Source organism: Cornus florida, unplaced genomic scaffold, assembly GCF_030987335.1.
Source record: "Cornus florida cultivar Cherokee Brave unplaced genomic scaffold, ASM3098733v1 CherokeeBrave_3.0.0_Hap2_Chr08, whole genome shotgun sequence".
Taxonomy (NCBI): Eukaryota; Viridiplantae; Streptophyta; class Magnoliopsida; order Cornales; family Cornaceae; genus Cornus; species Cornus florida.
The window spans coordinates 17,550,011-17,569,182 of NW_026775578.1; the positions used below are offsets into that span (position 1 = coordinate 17,550,011).

Genomic DNA, 19,172 nt, shown 5'->3' on the forward strand with positions numbered 1-19,172 from the left:
ATTTAAGAATAAAGATATTTTGTATTAAAATTTTGAGGGTAAAAGGGTCAACCCTAGAGAAGATGTATGAGAAACCTTCTACATCGAATAAAGTCTATTTGATGAAGAAGTTGTTTAACTTGAAGATGGCTGATGATGTTCTCACGGCTGAACACCTCAACAATTTCAACACCATCACAAATAAGTTGAAATTAGTTGGTATCATGTTCGACGACGAGGTCAGAACCCAACTACTCCTTTCAAATTTGTCGGACAGTTGAGATGGCTTGGTCGGAGCCCTATTGAAAAATGACCTAACCTCAGGGGGGGGGGGGGGGGGTGTGTAATTATCCCTATTTTTAAATATAATAGGAGACATGACTAAAGAAAAAAAAAAAAAATGTGGGTGAACGGACTTATTTTGGATGATGGTAAGGATAATAATACAGGTTATGATCATCATAAATATAGTCATTTTCTTGTGAAACTATTTTACCGTTAAATCTACTTAATTAAAATTCTAGTACCACCTCTTATTAACTTAATTTCTTAGATGCTATGTTTAGAAGCACCGAATCGACCCCTTGAATTTAAAATTGAATCAACTTAAACTAAATTTTCTCATAATCTAATTCTAAAACGCGAATTCAGTGCTTCTAAAAAAACTAAAAGAATCAAACCAGATGAATTATAACAGAATATTATACAAATATACATGGCCCAAAATCCTTGAATGGCTGCAATAGTCCAGGTGTTCTGAACTCTGGTCCAAAGAGTAACACACTAGAATGGGTTACATTGATCTAGAATAGGCCCATGGGCTTTGTAGCCTAACGGCCCGAACATACCAAACGAAATGCCTCTAGGTTTTTTTCTGATATTTTCAATCCTTCTTTTTTATTATCTACTCTTGGACTATAGCCTTGTTTATCTGAATTTCCAGCCATAACTCTTATTTATTTCAACTATTCTTGGTTGCTCTTATTTCTTTTTTACTATCTACTCTTGAAAAGATTTCCTATTTCTGGAGGAATGGAACAATATACAAATTAACCAATTTGATGTAAAGATGGGACCGGAAAGAGCATTCATGCTGAGATCCATTTATGAAAGATTAGGGAGAGACGAGAATGGGAAATCATAGAGTTTACACTTTGAATTTCTGAGGTTCAGTCTCGTGACACTTCCCATTATATTGGAACAAACTCCGGACCAAGTGCATGGGGATGACCCTTGTTTTTGGATGGCTTGAGGAATGTATGGCATTATAATTAGGAGGGAAAATCCATGAAGTTATCACAGAATTGTTTTGGTGTTAAAGGTTAGCTTTGCACTTGAGGAGAGAGCATTAGCTTCTTGAACAAGAACATAAGCAGAAGCTAAATTGGTTGAATACAACATCATAATTAATTATCAGCATTGGGCTTGAAACAACACTGTTTTTTTCATTCTAATCTAAACTCAGGTTTTGCACAAGGCAATTAGAAAGGTGCATGAAATCGGGGCTGGGGTAATTTAATTTTTTTTTACTACTCTATGATTGTGAATTTATTGGCAATAAATATTAGTTTTGGACGTGTAGACTCAGGCATTGGTCTTCAAGATTATGGCGTGTAGACTCAGGCATTGGTCTTCAAGATTATGGCGTGTAGACTCAGGCATTGGTCTTCAAGATTATGGCGTGTAGACTTGGTCACTGGTCTTTTATTTTTGGTGGTCAGTCCGGGTGATGCTTACGCCTATGAACCCCACCATATTCTGCCTTTTTCTACACGTCCCATTTGTTTCTTCCTTCCTTTTTTTCCATTCAGATTTGGAAATTCTTTCTACAGTGATCGGCCACTTGCAGAAATAAGCCGTACATTGTATATATTCCTCATTGGAGCCATCTAAAAAAAATTAAATGACAAGCAAAGCTTCTTCCACCTCATCTTCTATTATCATCATGTACTGCTTGTTCATGATTTGGATTATCATGATTTCAGCTTCACTCTCTAATGTATTCCTTAAGTAGTCTCTCCTCTGTCTCTCACGCACATACACACACAGTCATACTTTCTCTCTCATATTCATTTTGTTATATGAGTTTTGCAGATACAGATATCTCAGCACGTTCTCATAGACGCAGTGGAGGAGCCTTACAGGGCTAAACCATAGATGTGTGGTCATCAATACAAACAAAACACCTGATTCCACATGTTTGTGGTGAGAATATTAGTGATTTGTAAAAAAAATGTACGACCCATTTATTAATATGTGAGAGCTTGTATTAACTCTGTGTTATTCAACTCAAATTGAATTTTCCTTAATTTATGATAATAAATTGTTGAGTAATTCATTCGAAGAGTCTTATTGTAATCTTGAATGTGGGACAATATCACCGTGACATTCTCTCTCAACCTGAATTAAGACGTTCTAGTTGCAGTTAACCACCCTGCTCGTATCCTTTTACCCTAACACTGAAATATATGAAAAATGTTTTGCGTTTACCACCGGTAAATATGAAAAATGTTTTGCGTCTATATAGATAGAGAACTGATTAATACTTTTTTTTTTTTTGAATAATACTTGCCTACGCAATGGTGGATAAAAACCTACTTCTCACCACTTATGTGCACAATATTTGAATGACATGTCCTCATTTTATTTCAATATAAAATATTCTTTTTAAAAAATATATTTTTTTTAAGTAAAATATTCTTTTATTTTTACTTTGTCGGTGTTTGGCAAAGGTTTACGTCGAGATTGAGGTCGAGTCCATCAGACGAGGCATATAAAATAACTTGCCAAAATTTTATGGATAAATTATTTTTGTTAAATTTTAATATATTTTTTTTTCGTAAATATTTTACCACAACCAAACACCCAAAAATAAAAAATTATTTTTTGAAAAATATTTTACGTCCAACCAAACAAACGGACTCTAAAACTTTTACATATTTTATGTTCAACTATACAAAATATAAAACTGAAAGAAAAGTTTTGCAATTTGAATAACTGGAGAGTTGAAAGAAGAAAATAGAAAGCTTGAAAATCCTATATGTAACATATAAAAGAAAAAAATTAAGCTTTAAAATGGTAAAGCCTACTAACAAATCTCTACTCTCTTTATATGTGTATATGTTTGAAAACCAGAAACTCAAAGGGAGAAAGAGAAAAAAGTTCGAAAATTTGAAACTCAAAATGAGAAGGAGAATGTTTAATATGCATTCCAAAATCCTTTCATATATTATAAAGTAACAAAAAATTTAGGAAGAATCAAAATTTCAGATTCAATATGAGATTATGTAGTTTTTCTTCATTCATTTCATCAAATCAAAGTGGATTGCTTGATATTGATGAATCGAAGATAAAAAGTAACTCTCTTTATCACTTTGAGAAATTAATTGATAATTATGAGTGCCGGTCTTAGTATTTTTATTAAAAGTTGGTTTTGATATCGCTCCATTCTTCAATAAGAACTTTTTTTCTAAGACAAAAATTTAGAATTTGGGTTAAGTGCAATCTATTATTGATATAGTGCAAGATAGTCTCTGTATAGGTCATGTAAAATGACCATTTTATCCAATTTATATAGAAGTTTGTTTGTTTGGGACAAAAATAAAATAAACCTTGTGTTTTATAAATACTTGTAATTTGTTTGTTTATTTGTTTGGGACAAGAAAATGATATATTTTGTGAAGCTGAAAAACTATATATATTTTTATATATATAAAAAATAATTTTTATTCAATTTTTAAAACATATTATGAATCTAAATGCAATCATTAATATAACGAGCATCTAATAGTCATCATTTAATAAAATTTAAAATTTTCTCATCAATTATATATATATATAAGTTACATTTTAATGTTTAAATTGACAAAAGTGGTCCACTTTATTTTGAATATTATGAACCAAAAATTTAGAATATGTAGGCACCATTGCTTTAATATCTCAAACACACATAATTTTTAAAAAAGCATTAATTGATATCAATCCAGAATATTTCAAAGCACCTTTATTTCAAATCAACGATATGACGTGTAGAATTGGACATTGATCTTTAATATTATTACTTGTAGACTTGAGCGTTGGTCTTTTGTTTTTGACTAAATTTGTAATAGTCAGTCATAATAATTTTTACAACTTATATAAGTTTAAACGTATTACTGTGTGCGCGTGTAGACTTGAGCGTTGGTCTTTTGTTTTTGACTAAATTTGTAGTAGTCAATCAGAATAATGCTTTCAACTTATATAAGCTTAAGCGTATTACCGTGTGTATATATACACACACACCATAATATGTTTAAGCATGATACCTCAGTTTACTTCTTTGTTGGAGTCATATAAAAAAAAATAAAAGAAATTACTAAAATGACAAGCAGAGCTTCTTCGACCTCTTGTTCTGTTGTCATCATATGTTGCTTGCTCATGATTTGGATCATTATGGTTTCTGTGGACACCATCATTCTTATTTGAAAGAGAATGTTTAACATGCATATCAAAATCCTTTTATATATTGTAAAGTAACAAAAAATTTAGGAAGAAACAAAATTTCGGATTCAATATGAGACTATATAGTTTTTCTTCATTCATTTTCCATCTAATCAAAGTGGATTGCTTGAACTTGATGAATCGGAAGAGAAAAATTAACCCTCTTTACCATTCTGAGAAATTAATTGATAATTATGAGTGCCGGTCTTAATATTTTTATTAAAAGTTGGATTTGATCTCGATTCATTCTTCAATAAGAACCTTTTTGTTTGAGGCAAAAATTTAGAATTTGGATTAAGTGCAAAAAAAGTCCCTCTATTATTGATATAGTTTAAAATAGTCTCTGTGTAGTCTAAAATACTAATATATTATTGATTTGGTGCAAATAGTCCTTGAAAACTTAAAATTACAATAATAAAGTCATTTCAGTAGAATAATTTAATAAGTATAAGTATAGGCCATGTAAAATGACCATTTTATCCAATTTGTATAATAGTTTATTTGTTTGGGACAAAAGTAAAATCAACCTTGTATTTTATAAATACTTGTAATTTGTTTGTTTATTTGTTTGGGACAAGAAAATTATATATTTTGTAAGGTGAAAAACTATATATATTTTTATATATAAAAAAAAAAATTATTCAATTTTTTTTTTTTTTAATATTATGAATCTAAATAAAATCATTAATATAACTATCATTTAATAGTCATCATTTAATAAAATTTGAAATTTTCTCATCAATTATATATATAAAAGTTACATTTTAATGTTTAAATGGAACAAAAAAAAAAGCGTTGGGCAAGAAACAAAAAAAAAAAAAAAAAATGTAAAATCAGATTTTCAGATTTACTTTTGACAAAAGTGGACCGCTATATTTTGAACCAAAAATTTAGAATATGTAGGCACCATTGCAAAAAAAAAAAAAAAAAAAAAAAACCACATTAATTGAGAATTTCAAAGCACCTTCATTTCAAATCAAGCGTGTAGAATTGGGCATTGATTTTTAACATTATGGCATGTAGACTTGAGCATTGATCTTTCATTTTTAGCTAAATTTACAATTTGTCTATATTTATATCATGCTTAAACATATTACAGTATATACTACAACTTCCTCAATGACAAGCAGAGCTGCTTCGACCTCTTGTTCTATTATCATCATATGTTGATTTGACACGTTACACAGGTATCGGTACTCTCTCTCCTCTCCTCTTTCTCTCTCTCTCTCTCACACACACACTCTCATATTCAATTTGGTATATGAGTTTTACAGATAAGAAGTATCGCAGCAGATGAGAACAATTATAACCGCTCTGGCATGGCAAGATTATAGTCGGCAAAACGAAGAAAACAACCGGTTCACATGCCATTTATTATATATATATAACCAAACTGATAATATGTTCAAAATGTATGTGAGACGATGTTATTCAAATCAATTTGAATTTTCTTTTTAATTCTTATGTTGAGTCCTGATAATGAATTGTTCAGTAATTCATCCGAAGAGTAACTGTAATCCGGGACAACATCGCTGTGACATTCTCTTACCTAAATCCAGATGTTGATTAAAACATTATTTTTAAACAATACTTGCACCAGATGGAGAAGTGATTAAAACATTATTTTTAAACAATACTTGCAGTGAGTTACTACTGCTTTTGCACAATGATAAAATGAAACATGTTTATTTTAAATTTTAAAACACCAAAATCAGTACGAAAATTTCTGCGGCATCCGCTGGAGAGCTGAGAGGGAGCACCCCACAAAAATTATAAACTTTGAACCACAAAGTAAATTATTTATTACTATATATATATATATACACACACACACACACACAAACACATAAAAATCAAACTGTTTCGGGATTTCAATCAAGTCTACAACAATAAAATACATCATTCCACCAGAAGGACCATGTCTCCATAATATTAACTATGACATTTTCATTAATAATCCAAACTTCCCTGTGAAGCTTCTACTTTGACCATGCTAATACTGAACAATCAAACACTTCCATACGACTCGGGTAAAAAATGTGGATTCTAAAAGCTTGCTGTCGTGCAAGGAAGGAAAAAAAAAAAAAGTCCGTCTTGACATTCCAATGACTCGAGATTACATACAAGGTTTACAAATTAAGATTACAACACAAAGTAGATCACACTGGATCCTCCAATGTACACAGATAACTCATCTCTACAAGATCTATAGTCCCAAGATGCCCCACCGTGTAAGCAAAAAACAGTTCACAGACTGCCATTTAACTATATGCACCCTATGGGACTTAATTTAGAATCACAGCACACGTTTATCTTCTCCCCCAGAAATGGCATTTGATGAGTTTGAGAATTTGAAGTAGTTTGGCACAACAGCTAAAGACCTCATCTCTCAAAGCCCAACCCATTTCACCCATCTGAAAACCCGACCAACTCTGAAAGGCAACCCGTAGTCTTTAGCAACAGAAGGCTCCCTTCTTGCAGCCTCGGGGTCAGACCACACATACACCCCACGTTCCTGCTGACTGCCTGGTACAGTATTGTCCAGGATTACAGCTACTAGGAATGCAATCACCATGTGAAGCGATAGCAATGTGTTCATGACATAGTTAAGCTGCAAAAGCAAATAATTAAATGATTTTGAGGTGAATATTCTAAAGTCAAGTCAAATTGTTTAAATGGACTAAAGCAACAAACTGATGATGCTCCTGATTACTAAAAGTCGAGGAATACATACTCCTCCATAGTTGGTATGGATAGGACCATGAGAAGCCACAATGTATGGCTGAAAATAACTTGGCACGGACAAGTTGCTATTTGGAGAGATGCCATACTGCTGAAAGTAAGCCGGTACTGAAAGAGAGAAAAACAAAGACAACCCAACTATGATAATATTTCTGGAGCTTCCTGCTTCACTATAACGTAGGTTTGACAAGCCCAATGCTGCAAGCATCGCCCACATAAAGCACAGCAGAGCTGCAACCATGACTTGAGGAATTGAAGCAATAAACCCTCCAACTTTACCTGTCAGCATATAGCATATATGGGATATTACAATTGGAAAGCAATATTCTGGGAAAGTGGATGCAGTAGTGAAGACATGTAAACTTGTCCATCTATCAAATGTGACATAAATAAAATAAAATAAAAATAAATAAACACCTCAACTCTATACACCATCACTCATGGCATCAGTGCTTGTTATCCAAGAAATAACATCCTTCAATTCTAGAAAACACCAACCAGCACATATTTTAACACATGCAACTACATGACTCAAGTCAAATTACTTAATTACTCCATTGATACACTGGCTAAGAAGCACGGACACGGGACACGGATACGACACGACACGGACACAGCGACACGGCAAATCCAAAAAAATTAGGACACGGACACGGCAAATAGTATATATATATATATATATCAGCATTATTAATTAAAAAAAAAAACACTGATATGTTTAGGTTGGAATATATATATATATCACTGATATGTTAGTATATATATATATCAGCATCTTTAGGACACGGACACGGCGAATTGTGGCATCTTTAGGTTAGTATATATATATATCACCATCTTTAGGGTAGTACAAAACAAAAAATAGAACATATCAGCATTAAAAATTAAAAATAAAAAAAAAAAATTAACATATCAGCATTAAAAATTTTAAAAAAAAATCCAGAAAAGTGTGTCCGAGCCGTGTCCGAGCTGTCCGAGCCGTGTCCGAGCCGTGTCCGAAAATAAAAAAAAATAAAAAAATTCCAGACACGTTTTTTGGCGTGTCCGACACGTGTCGGGGCGTGTCCGACGCGTGTCGGGGCGTGTCCGACACGTGTCGGACACGGATTCTTCGTCCATTTTGGAGTGTCCGTGCTTCTTAGTACACTGGAAAGCTCATATTTTACAATATTATATAGTTCTGCCATCATCAATCAATGCAACAGTATGACCTTTCGTAATAGTCGTATCAGAAACACTAAAATGAGTAGTTGACAATTCGATTTGTAATATAAGTAAAGCTACTTTCTTATATACTAAGAAGCACGGACACTCCAAAATGGACGAAGAATCCGTGTCCGACACGTGTCGGACACGGACACGCCCCGACACGTGTCGGACACGCCAAAAAAAGTGTCTGGAATTTTTTTATTTTTTTTTATTTTCGGACACGGCTTGGACACGGCTTGGACACGGCTCGGACACGGCTTGGACACGGCACAGACACGGCTCGGACAGCTCGGACACGGCTCGGACACACTTTTCTGGATTTTTTTTTTAAATTTTTAATGCTGATATGTTAATTTTTTTTTTTTTTTTTTTAATTTTTAATGCTGATATGTTCTATTTTTTGTTTTGTACTACCCTAAAGATGGTGATATATATATATACTAACCTAAAGATGCCACAATTCGCCGTGTCCGTGTCCTAAAGATGCTGATATATATATATACTAACATATCAGTGATATATATATATATATTCCAACCTAAACATATCAGTGTTTTTTTTTTTAAATTATTAATGCTGATATATATATATATATATATATATACTATTTGCCGTGTCCGTGTCCTAATTTTTTTGGATTTGCCGTGTCGCTGTGTCCGTGTCGTGTCGTATCCGTGTCCCGTATCCGTGTCCGTGCTTCTTAGCTTATATATTTAATTTCCGAAGTGTTCGATGTCATTGGATGCACTTTCTTGATTACTATATAATACATTAATAAATAAAGGAACCAGTACTAGATAGGAAACAGTTTGACAATAAGTGTAGGAACTTGAGTAAATCTAAAGAAAGTCACAAATTGGCATATAGAAATTCAGTGGAAACTAAACATCAAAGGAACTCTCTTTCAAGCATACCCCAAGAACAGAAACTTCCATTATGATCGATCAATATGTAACGTTACACATAACAAATTTCTATATTTTTTTTTTTGGTCTTGTATTGGATATGTCAATATGCTTAGCTGTCGTAGGTAGTGGCAAAAAATTCCATTTTTCAGTGGTTATGTACTGACTAAAAAAAATTTGAATTCAATACACATACCTACAAGGGACAAGACAATCAAAATGCCTGCGCCCAACTCTATTGCTCTGCGGCTTCCCATTTTAGTCACAGCAATCGTGTGGACATTTTCAGTCAGAGTCGTAGACCCAGTTCCAGTCCCCCAGAGACCTGCCAATACACTGGAAAGACCTTCAAGACCAATTCCTCGACTTAAAACACCTGGAGTTGGAGGCCTGGATGCCACTAACAATGATGATGCATGGTAGGAGCCAACCTAAGAAGTGCAAAAACAAAACAATAAGTAATTGACTATTATTCAACATTACTTAATAGACAAATAAGAAGATTTACACAACAAAATGTGACTGAAACTGAAATTTTCTGGTATATTTTTTTCTGATAAGGCTGCTGCCAACTGGAATAGAAAATTATGCCTTCCATTCTTATCATTGGGAATGCTATGACTCACACATACAAATATGCAAACGGAGAGAATTCTCCTCATCCCTGCTGTGTTCGTATCCAATTCTTTTAAGATTTTGCTACACTAACACATTGATATTACATCAAATCTATCCCATGTATCCATGTTCATGCAACATTCAGGTTACTCGTGACTTTGTAAAAATGACAGGGAACTCACAGAATCCACTGATGAGATTAAGGACACCACACACATCACAAGAGCCATTTTCCATTGGAAGACAGGTGTGCCCCATTGTAATGGATAAGGAAATCTAAACCACGGGGACGATTTTAACGCATGAGAAGTATCAACTCGACAATGCTTCATCCTGGTAATATGACTTCTGCAGTGGTCGGATATTATATTTGACGCTGGTACATTTACATCACAGCCTTTGTAACTGTAGGCTCCTGCTTCGGTCAGAAGAAAAGCAGCAGCCCATGTGATTGCTAGACTCAATGGAACCTGAATTAAAAAAATGACAAAATTATGTTCACAAAAGCTTTATGCAATACATTAATAAAATAAATACTGAAAAACAAATAGTGATAAGCAGAAGATAGAAATATAAATATGAAAACTTACTGCGTATATCAGAAACACGCGATAACCGAAAACAGAAATTTTACGAAGGTACTGCAGGAAAATTGAAACAAATGTCATAAACAAGTGGCATATAATCCATTCACAAAGGAAACGACATGTTATTACATTTTCAAGCAGCAACAACACCATAACAGAGATACCATTATCACATTAAATGGGAAAGAAAACACCTGTAAGGAGAAAGAGATTGAAGGTAGCTTTTGCTGCACTTACAAGAGAAAAAATAATAACCAGTAAAATCTGTACTGCACCAATCTCAAGACACGCACCAACTTGTGGGAAACCGTAACTGTAGAAAGAAAGTCCCACAGCAGCAATGGTTGGGGCTACAACAACTGGATTAATCAACCTGAAAAGGAAGGGAGAATAGTCTGAGGATTGGTATTGTGCCAGTTATACATCCAAACAAGGTAACCAACATATTAAAGCTTCAAATGGAAGCAAATGTGTAGTAATTGGACAACAAAAGGGCAAGTTAATTTTGTGAACAACAATATGCTGTGGCTATACACTACTAGTATGTAATATCGGTTGCATACAGGAAGCAGGGACAATACTCAATCATATTTAAAAATATATTTTATGTGTTTCTGTGCCTAAAATTTAACATAAACGATGTAAGGGTCCCCTGTAACTTAACATCATTAAAAGTCCAAAAGGAACCTGGATTGTAAGTAAGGATTCCAGGATAGACCAGCAAAATGAAGAGGAAGAGGAGGAGGAGATTCCATCTTGGAATATAAGCTTGAATTAGCAACCAAAATGAGCTTCAATAGTACAAGAAGTACATCCATCTTCAAAAAACCAATTGTACTAACTAATAATTATAAGCATTTTTCAGAATGAAAAAATCTATTAAACCAAGGAAAAATCAAATAAGTGTTGAGTAAATCTTTTCCTACTGTTACTCGTTCTAGGATTTTCTTCTACCACACAAGTGATTCTATGGTTAAAAGAGGTGAAAGACTAGAGGACAACAAAGGTATACAAAGCAAAATTTCAGTAGTACCAACATATTCAGCATAAAGTACTCCATGCCACCACCAAATAGACTTTTGGACCACGAGAATCCCAGCATAACACACCCCAAAAGGTAAACCAAGCAATGAGGTGAATCTTAGGCTGTATGCAGCTGGTACATAGGTATTTGCAAATTTATATACTTAAATTGGTCTAGGCTATGAGACAGGCCCATGGATTTTCTCTGTTAAAACTTTGGAGTAATTAGATTGATTCTGAAGGTCAAACTTTCTAGATTTGTAGTCTTGATCCAACCAGAATCCGAAGAAAATAAAATACCCCTTTATATATATGTATTTATACATGGGTATTATATCAATTCAATCGACAGAACAGCTCAGAGAAAATTTCAGTCCGAGCAGAAGTAGACCCAGGCCATCTATTGAAGCTTTCTATGTTTTTGAGTCCAAATTTCTTTTCCTTACAGGAGAGGATTTACCATTTTGATGAAAAATATTATATTTGTGTTCAATTAAATGCCTTACTGAAATTACCCTAACCCTCATCATTCCCAATAAACTTTTACCTATCAAACCAAATACCCATTTGATTGCTACCGAAATAAATTTTCCACTGATTTTTTTCAAATTCCATTATCACCAACTCTTACCCATCTATTAAACTTCCAACACAATAAACTTTAAAACTAAAATAATAGGTCTTTCATCATAGATGCATAATAGGTAAATCTACACATGAAAAAACAATCAATTTACATCAAAATAATTGATACCCTAAAATAAATGGTTTGCAGCTACTTCTTAATTCTTATACACAAAAATCAATAAATCAAAATAGACGATTCTACTTACCCAATCATAATCACTCAATCAACCCAACTTACTAATCCAAATTTATTCGTGAATTGTTATCTGAACTAGGTCAACCAACAAGTTCAAGTCCGAAGTTGGCCAAGTTAATGCATTATATCAAATTTCAAACCTGATGCAACCAATCAAGGTGAACTAGCCAGCCCAACATGAATAACCTATTCAACTTTTTGAAAGAGTATGATGACCCCTGTCGTCAAGTAGTATGGGGTTAACCCTATGGCACCTCGGTTGTTAGGGTTGAGGATTCACATCATAGAAATAGAACAACGAGGTTTAGGATTCATCCATCATTTGCCATACACACACACACACACACACACACACACACACACACACACATATATATATATATATAATTGGACTCAAATGACCAAAAACACAAAGTTATCTGAATCGTTGAAGTGAACAAAATTCAAAATTGACCAAGTTAAAATTAAGATTGAACTTAAATATTCTGCTTCAACCTTAAGCTGAACAAGTCAATCCTAGTCTCAATACCCATAAGACCTAAAAAAATTGCATGAAAAAGAAATGAAAATACTTGTGAACTCATCAATTGAACAGTTTCAGAATCCCAATAATATATAGTTGAATTCAATGTTAACTCTGCACTATTTGAACCACGTAGAATTTGATCATTCAAGACATGCAAGTAAAGCATATATTATACTAGATGTAGTTGCAACCCCAAATCTAAATGCACTCCATGTTAACCCAACCAAACTAAACAAAGACATGCAAGTGAAGCATATATATTATACTAGATGTAGTTGTAACCCAAAATCTAGACGAACTCCATGTTAACCCAACAAAACTAACCATCAATCCATCTCAAATAGGTCATATTCTGAACTATGAAAACGTCTTATCCCGACAATGGATGCACAAAGATTCAGGAAAGTCATCATAGGGATGACCCCAATTTAGATGTCAAATATAACACCTGATTTTTTTTTTTATTTTTTTGCAAATGCATAGGATATTTTATCCCAGAATCAAGGGGTTGTAGCAAGGTTATATTAATTATATTGTATAAATTCCACCTAGAATTACTAAGTTTCCAGATTCCTTCATTTTCTATTATATGATTAAAACTATTTATGTAACATCGGTAAACTAGTAGGAGATATGGCTTATGATAGAAAAGAGTGGAAAAGGAGAATTCATGTGGCCGACCCTGTTTGTATAGGATAAAGGCAAGGGTGATGATGATGATGCAACAACAGTAGCGGAGCTAGGATTTTTTCTAGTGGAGGCAGCAACCTTAAAATATCAAATAAGATAATTTTTTTGTTAACCAAACAATAAATTTAAACATTTAAATATTGATTGATATATCCAATACATTACGGACACATTTATTTGTCATGGCTAAGCATTCAATTTGTCAATCTGGTTTTTGTTCAATTTGTGAAATCACAGTTGGATTGTGACTCATTTGATTATAGGAACTCGAAGGTCAAGTATTTAAGGGTTTCATTAATGAAGTCAAGTATTTAAGGGTTTCATTAATGAAGTCAAGCATTTAAGTGTTTAATTTGTAAAGTCAAATATGTAGGTGTTGATTAGCATGTCCTCAAAATTTTTGGAATGATTGTTTTAGTGTTTATCATATAGTTTTCATAGTAATTCTTATTTGGTTAGTCTTCGAGAGACGGTTTATATAGATCAAAGTTACAAACACAAATTATCCAAAGCCTAGTTTAGAGAAGAAAAAAATGTAGACCATAAACACAAGCCATAGAAAATTAAGACGAAGGATATTTTTGCAATTTTGAAAGGGGGCATGTTTACAATTACTAGAAAATCAAATTATAAAAAGTTGAGTGGGAGAATTTGCCTCCACTAGGCAACCACTGCGTAACAATGAGTGTGCAAGGTTTCTTAATGCAAGCACCAACAAAAAATTGAGTCCAACATTTTTATCCAATCAGCTCATCCGCAAACATTAAGCAACAATGTGGTTCATAAATCCATTTAGCTTCCACTAGGAAAATGGAACAAAAGCATGCAATGTAAAAGAAATAAATCCTCATACACAGAAATCATGGAACATGAAGACATCCATACCTCAAGAATACTGTCATCAATCCACTGTATCCCAGTATTGCTTGAAAAGCTGACGATATGATTATAGCTCCCTGAAGCTGCTTCATAATATGCTTGAAATTCTGCAATGTAAAATAATTCTTCACAAGTCTTGTGAAAGTTCACCCCCCAAAAAAAGAAAGAAAAGAAAAGAAGAGAAAGAGGGGAAAAATAATAATAATAATAAATAAATAACTGTAACAGACTACTTAAACAGTTAAACTTAGCAGCAGTTTCTTTCATATAAATAGGTGAGACACCTAAACATGTTATCTTGATTGACACCCATTAATCTTCTATATTCATTGTCTATAAGCTCCAACAACCTATAAAATCAACTATGGAAATATTTTTCTTATTATTTTTCAAATGATTTCATGTAAAATTCCTAACCCTACTTCCAGCCTATTCTTCTGTGCAATGGCATAATACTTCCGTTGTTAGTATCAACTGCAACTTTCTCCACATGTACAGGACATACATGGAAGGTCACAACACCATAGATTCATGTAAAGAAACTGCAAAGAAGAAACGGATACACATGAAACCTGCCATCAATTATGAAAGGCGATTAGTTATTAAGTTGCATGTTCCAAGACCTTCTTCAAACAAATATCAAAAGCCAATGGGTCCATTTGTAAGGCAATGGGTAATATTTAAAAGAAAACATGACTAGCTAGTAATAATGTCAATAAGATTTCTTACTTATAAAAAAATATGTTAATAAGATTTAAAAAAATGTTACAGGGGGCAAAAACCAAGTCGGGCCCCGCCGGGGGGGGGGGGGGGGGGGGGGGGGTGTGGGTTGGGGGGCGGGCATGTAAGTCTTACCCCCTCCTTGCGAATCTAAAGCTTAAGCTCAACCCTGAACACGGAGGCATAAGAGGCCAATCAGAACACTGCCATACGGCACTGTTGATAGATCAAAATTTTTGTTGGTAGTATTGACCGCTGCACGCATTCTTTAATCAATACAACGTTTTTGTTCAATAACAATAAGTGAATGGTACTTCTTTTTCTTGGCTTTCTTCTACTACTTGCTTTTTCCTGACTCCTTTCAGGAAAATAAGAGGAGGAGCTCACAAACAAACAAACAATATATATGACTACGAGAGGCACTCCATTAGTAGGAAGTTAGCATCTAATATTGTCATTTGATACACTATGAATAATTATATAACAGCTTAGATGAACACATAAATTTGTATTACTGAGTTGCAAATCTCAAACTAATCCAACAAATAAAAGAAAAGGTCAAAAGTCTGCATTTACTTAATAATAATATTCTTAAATTAATATGGGAAGGAATGCATAAGATCACAAAATATATTAAAGATACAAATTTTGACTAACATAATTAACTAATAAAGACATTGAGAATAGAAGCATACATTTCCATTCAGTCCCAGGAACTCAGGTGAATTGATTATTGCCAGTGCGGGAGCAAGAAAAATGAAGGATGGACCCTGTATTAGGGGCAGCCTCGAGCCAAAGAATGTATGCAGAAGTGTTGTCACTCCCGATACAAAGAGCACAGTAGAGACCACCATAGACGTATCCTCCTACACCCACCAATTTCCATCAGATCAACCATCTAACTGGTGTAAGAAGAACAAGCCTTTATAAAAAATCAGATAAGAAATAGATTACAAGTGCTCACATGAGTGCCACCCATTGCCGGAACTATGACTAGTGGAATAAGAATCAACGAACCCAACATCGAAACATAATGTTGAAAACCATATATACCAATGGGAACTGAAACATTTCACAAACGATTACAAATTTGTTATCATGGAGACTGTATTGGAATAAAAATGAGATCTTTATCACTCAAAAAATATCTGTTTAACTGAATATCAATATTAGTAATGAAATAAAGCTCACCAAGACCAGGTGAATCTCTAAGCTCATACTTCATATGCGAGTGACGAGACACAAACCCATCATCATCAACTGTTTGAGGCAACACATCCACAACCTCCTCGTTCCTCACTGGCCTCCGACTCGGCGGCGGCGGCGGCGGCTCAGCCGTTGCAGCCTGCCCGTTCACGGATGAATTATTTGGCGCTCCTCCGTCGGAATCCCTCCTCCGCTTCACGGTCTGCTCTTTCTCTTTCTCTTTCTCAGGCGGCACTGGCGGCAATTTCTCAGTCCCCCGCTCACCATTCACCGCCGTAGCAGGTCTAGGTCGGCCCGATTCAAGATCCACCCGAGCATCGGGCTCTTTGGGCTTGGGTGGAGGCATGATCTGGCCGGAGTCACTCGCATTGGTCTCGCCAGAAAATTTGGGGCGGAAACCGGTGCGCTTGGCCCAAGAAGATGGTGGCATTGTCGTGGATTCCGGGGCGGGAGGCCATGGACCGGGGCGGGGACGCCTATTCGGGTCGGAACTCGCCATTTTTCTAGAACTTCATCGTTGTATGGAACTATGGAAGTGATGTGGAGAAACGTGTGCAGATCCGGTATATCTGGTTGGGCTATCCAGAAATGGTGAATGAGAGAACTAGGAGTTATGGAAGTCTAGGGTTTCTCGGGATCCTACAGTAAAATTTGAGAGACAGAGAGAGAGGGACAACCCAGGAGAAGCTGTACTTAGAGAGAAGTGTGTGTGTGTGTGAGAGAGAGAGAGGGGGGTAAGGGTCTGAGTGTGAATGCAGCGTAGAGAGAGAGAGAGAGAGGGAGGAGAGAATAGACGTGTGCGTGAGTGTTGAGTGAGAGACTGAGAGTAGGGCTGTTGAGGGAGTGTTTGGGCCCAGTGGGGGGAAGAGAGAGAGGCCAAAACGAAAAGATAACGGTGTTGTTGGAGTCGAAACCGCGTTTCTTTACGCTCCTCATTAATCGGATGATGTAATAATCATATATTGAGAATTTTTTATACACTATATTTACTTTTTGGATAAAGCTTTGAAAAAAAATAAATGGAATATAAATATTTGGAGAGATAAAATCACTTTGCTATATTTTAAGAGCATGGACGAATTGGGTCCCACTCAACATATAATAAGTCAATCCCTTTGCTATCTAAGAGTTGTTAGTTTGTTTTGCAGCTGTCAAAAATAATTAGCGTGGATGAAAAATATGTTAGGTTTTTGTTCACACATCTATAATAAGTATTTTTGGTAATAATATTTTATAAAATACCTGTATTATTAATTTTATAATAATACTGACTTTTAATGTAATGTTGCCATATTTAATAATAACAAAGTTATAAAAGAAATAAAATGATTCTTGCAATGGTTTAAATTTTTTTTATAAAAAATAAAGAATGAATTAGGCTTGCTTGATTATATGGTGTTGTTGGACATGTTGGACTAGGTTGGGATGGAAGATTTTATATCCGTTTGAGCCTCTTATTCGCCTGAAGGACATAAAAAAAAAGGCTACAAGTTTTAACAAAACATTTTATAATACCATTTTTACCCCTCATTAAGAAAATAATATAATTAGTCTTTATTGCTTGAAAGATGGTAAATGTAATTGAATGTAATTAAATGTAATTGACATTAAAGCTGGATCCTATCTTAAACAACTCATCAGTCATCACTTATAAAATTGTCTTTTAAATGTAAAAGGGTAAGGTAATAAATTAATTAGGGTGACAAGTATTAATAAATAAAATTGTAATTTTGTTTATAGATAATTGAATTAATAAATGAAAAATACAACTCACGCGTCTCTGGCATGTTACCAACTCAGCAGAGAATCTCAACATAAATTTGACAGATATTGTGTTTCACTCCTGAAAACTTCAAAATTATATAAACTTGCTTGTTACCCAATCATAGCATTAAGACCACACAAAATGAATGAGTCTTCTTTTTTTGGTCTTTGCACAGGTAGGGGACACACTCTTGATAATGTCATATTAACCTGTTTGCCTAACATGCTATCAAAAAGGGCAACAAAAAAAGCATAAAAAAGAAGTGAAGTAATCCATCACCTTTCTTCTGACAAATAACCTTACACTCACTTTCCTCATCTAGAACTTGAATCTTTTAGAAGCAAAGGTGATAATAATACCAAACAATACCCTCTTAAAAGTCTGTTATAAATTATATCTTTAACGTTGTTATTTTTTGAAAATCTTGTGTCTGGTATCGTATACTTCCACTCTGTAAGAAGTGATAATAATACCAAACAATACCTTCTTAAAAATTTGTTATAAATTATATCTTCAACGTTATTTTTTTTTAAAGAGCTATCTTGTGTCTGGTATCGTATAGCTCCACTTTGTAAGAATTTTGAATATCAATATTAAAGTGTTCCTAAGAATATGTTTCATTTGTAATTTTAAAAACAATTATCAATAATTCAAAAAACAATAAAAGACAATTCTTTAAAAACATACATTTTTATAACTAAGTTTTCAAAAAACTGAACCAAGTAAATTTTTTTTTACAATTTCTGTTTTCAGAAAACAAAAAATTATTTTGAGAGTTACAAAACAATCAAACCCTAGGTTACTAATCCTTGTATAAAAGTTTGTGCTTATTATTTATGCGGTTCTAAATAGTTAATTAATTTTTTGTTTTTTTTTTTCAGGAACAGTTGATTACTTAAGTGGGCTCATAACTTGGGAATAAAAGTGGATGGGTTGAGCCTGCTAAATCTGCTAAGAAAAATCTAGCCCAAAATTCCAATGATCCAGAACCAAGTCGGCCCAACAGACCACTAAAGTAAAA

General features: G+C 34.0%; 1 protein-coding gene across 1 annotated transcript; it reads right to left on the reverse strand.

The window, feature by feature from the left end:
- Positions 1-6,531: 6,531 nt before the first annotated feature.
- On the reverse strand, positions 6,532-17,225 carry LOC132270074 (nucleobase-ascorbate transporter 12). Its single transcript, XM_059771281.1, has 10 exons — positions 16,372-17,225; positions 16,145-16,242; positions 15,876-16,046; positions 14,467-14,567; positions 10,757-10,892; positions 10,523-10,573; positions 10,115-10,402; positions 9,511-9,745; positions 7,193-7,479; positions 6,532-7,069 (listed from the first exon to the last, which is right to left on the reverse strand). Exons 1-10 carry the CDS (start codon positions 16,883-16,885, stop codon positions 6,848-6,850), a joined length of 2,103 nt encoding a protein of 700 aa, XP_059627264.1. The 5' UTR covers positions 16,886-17,225; the 3' UTR covers positions 6,532-6,847.
- Between the last annotated feature and the right edge of the window lie 1,947 nt (positions 17,226-19,172).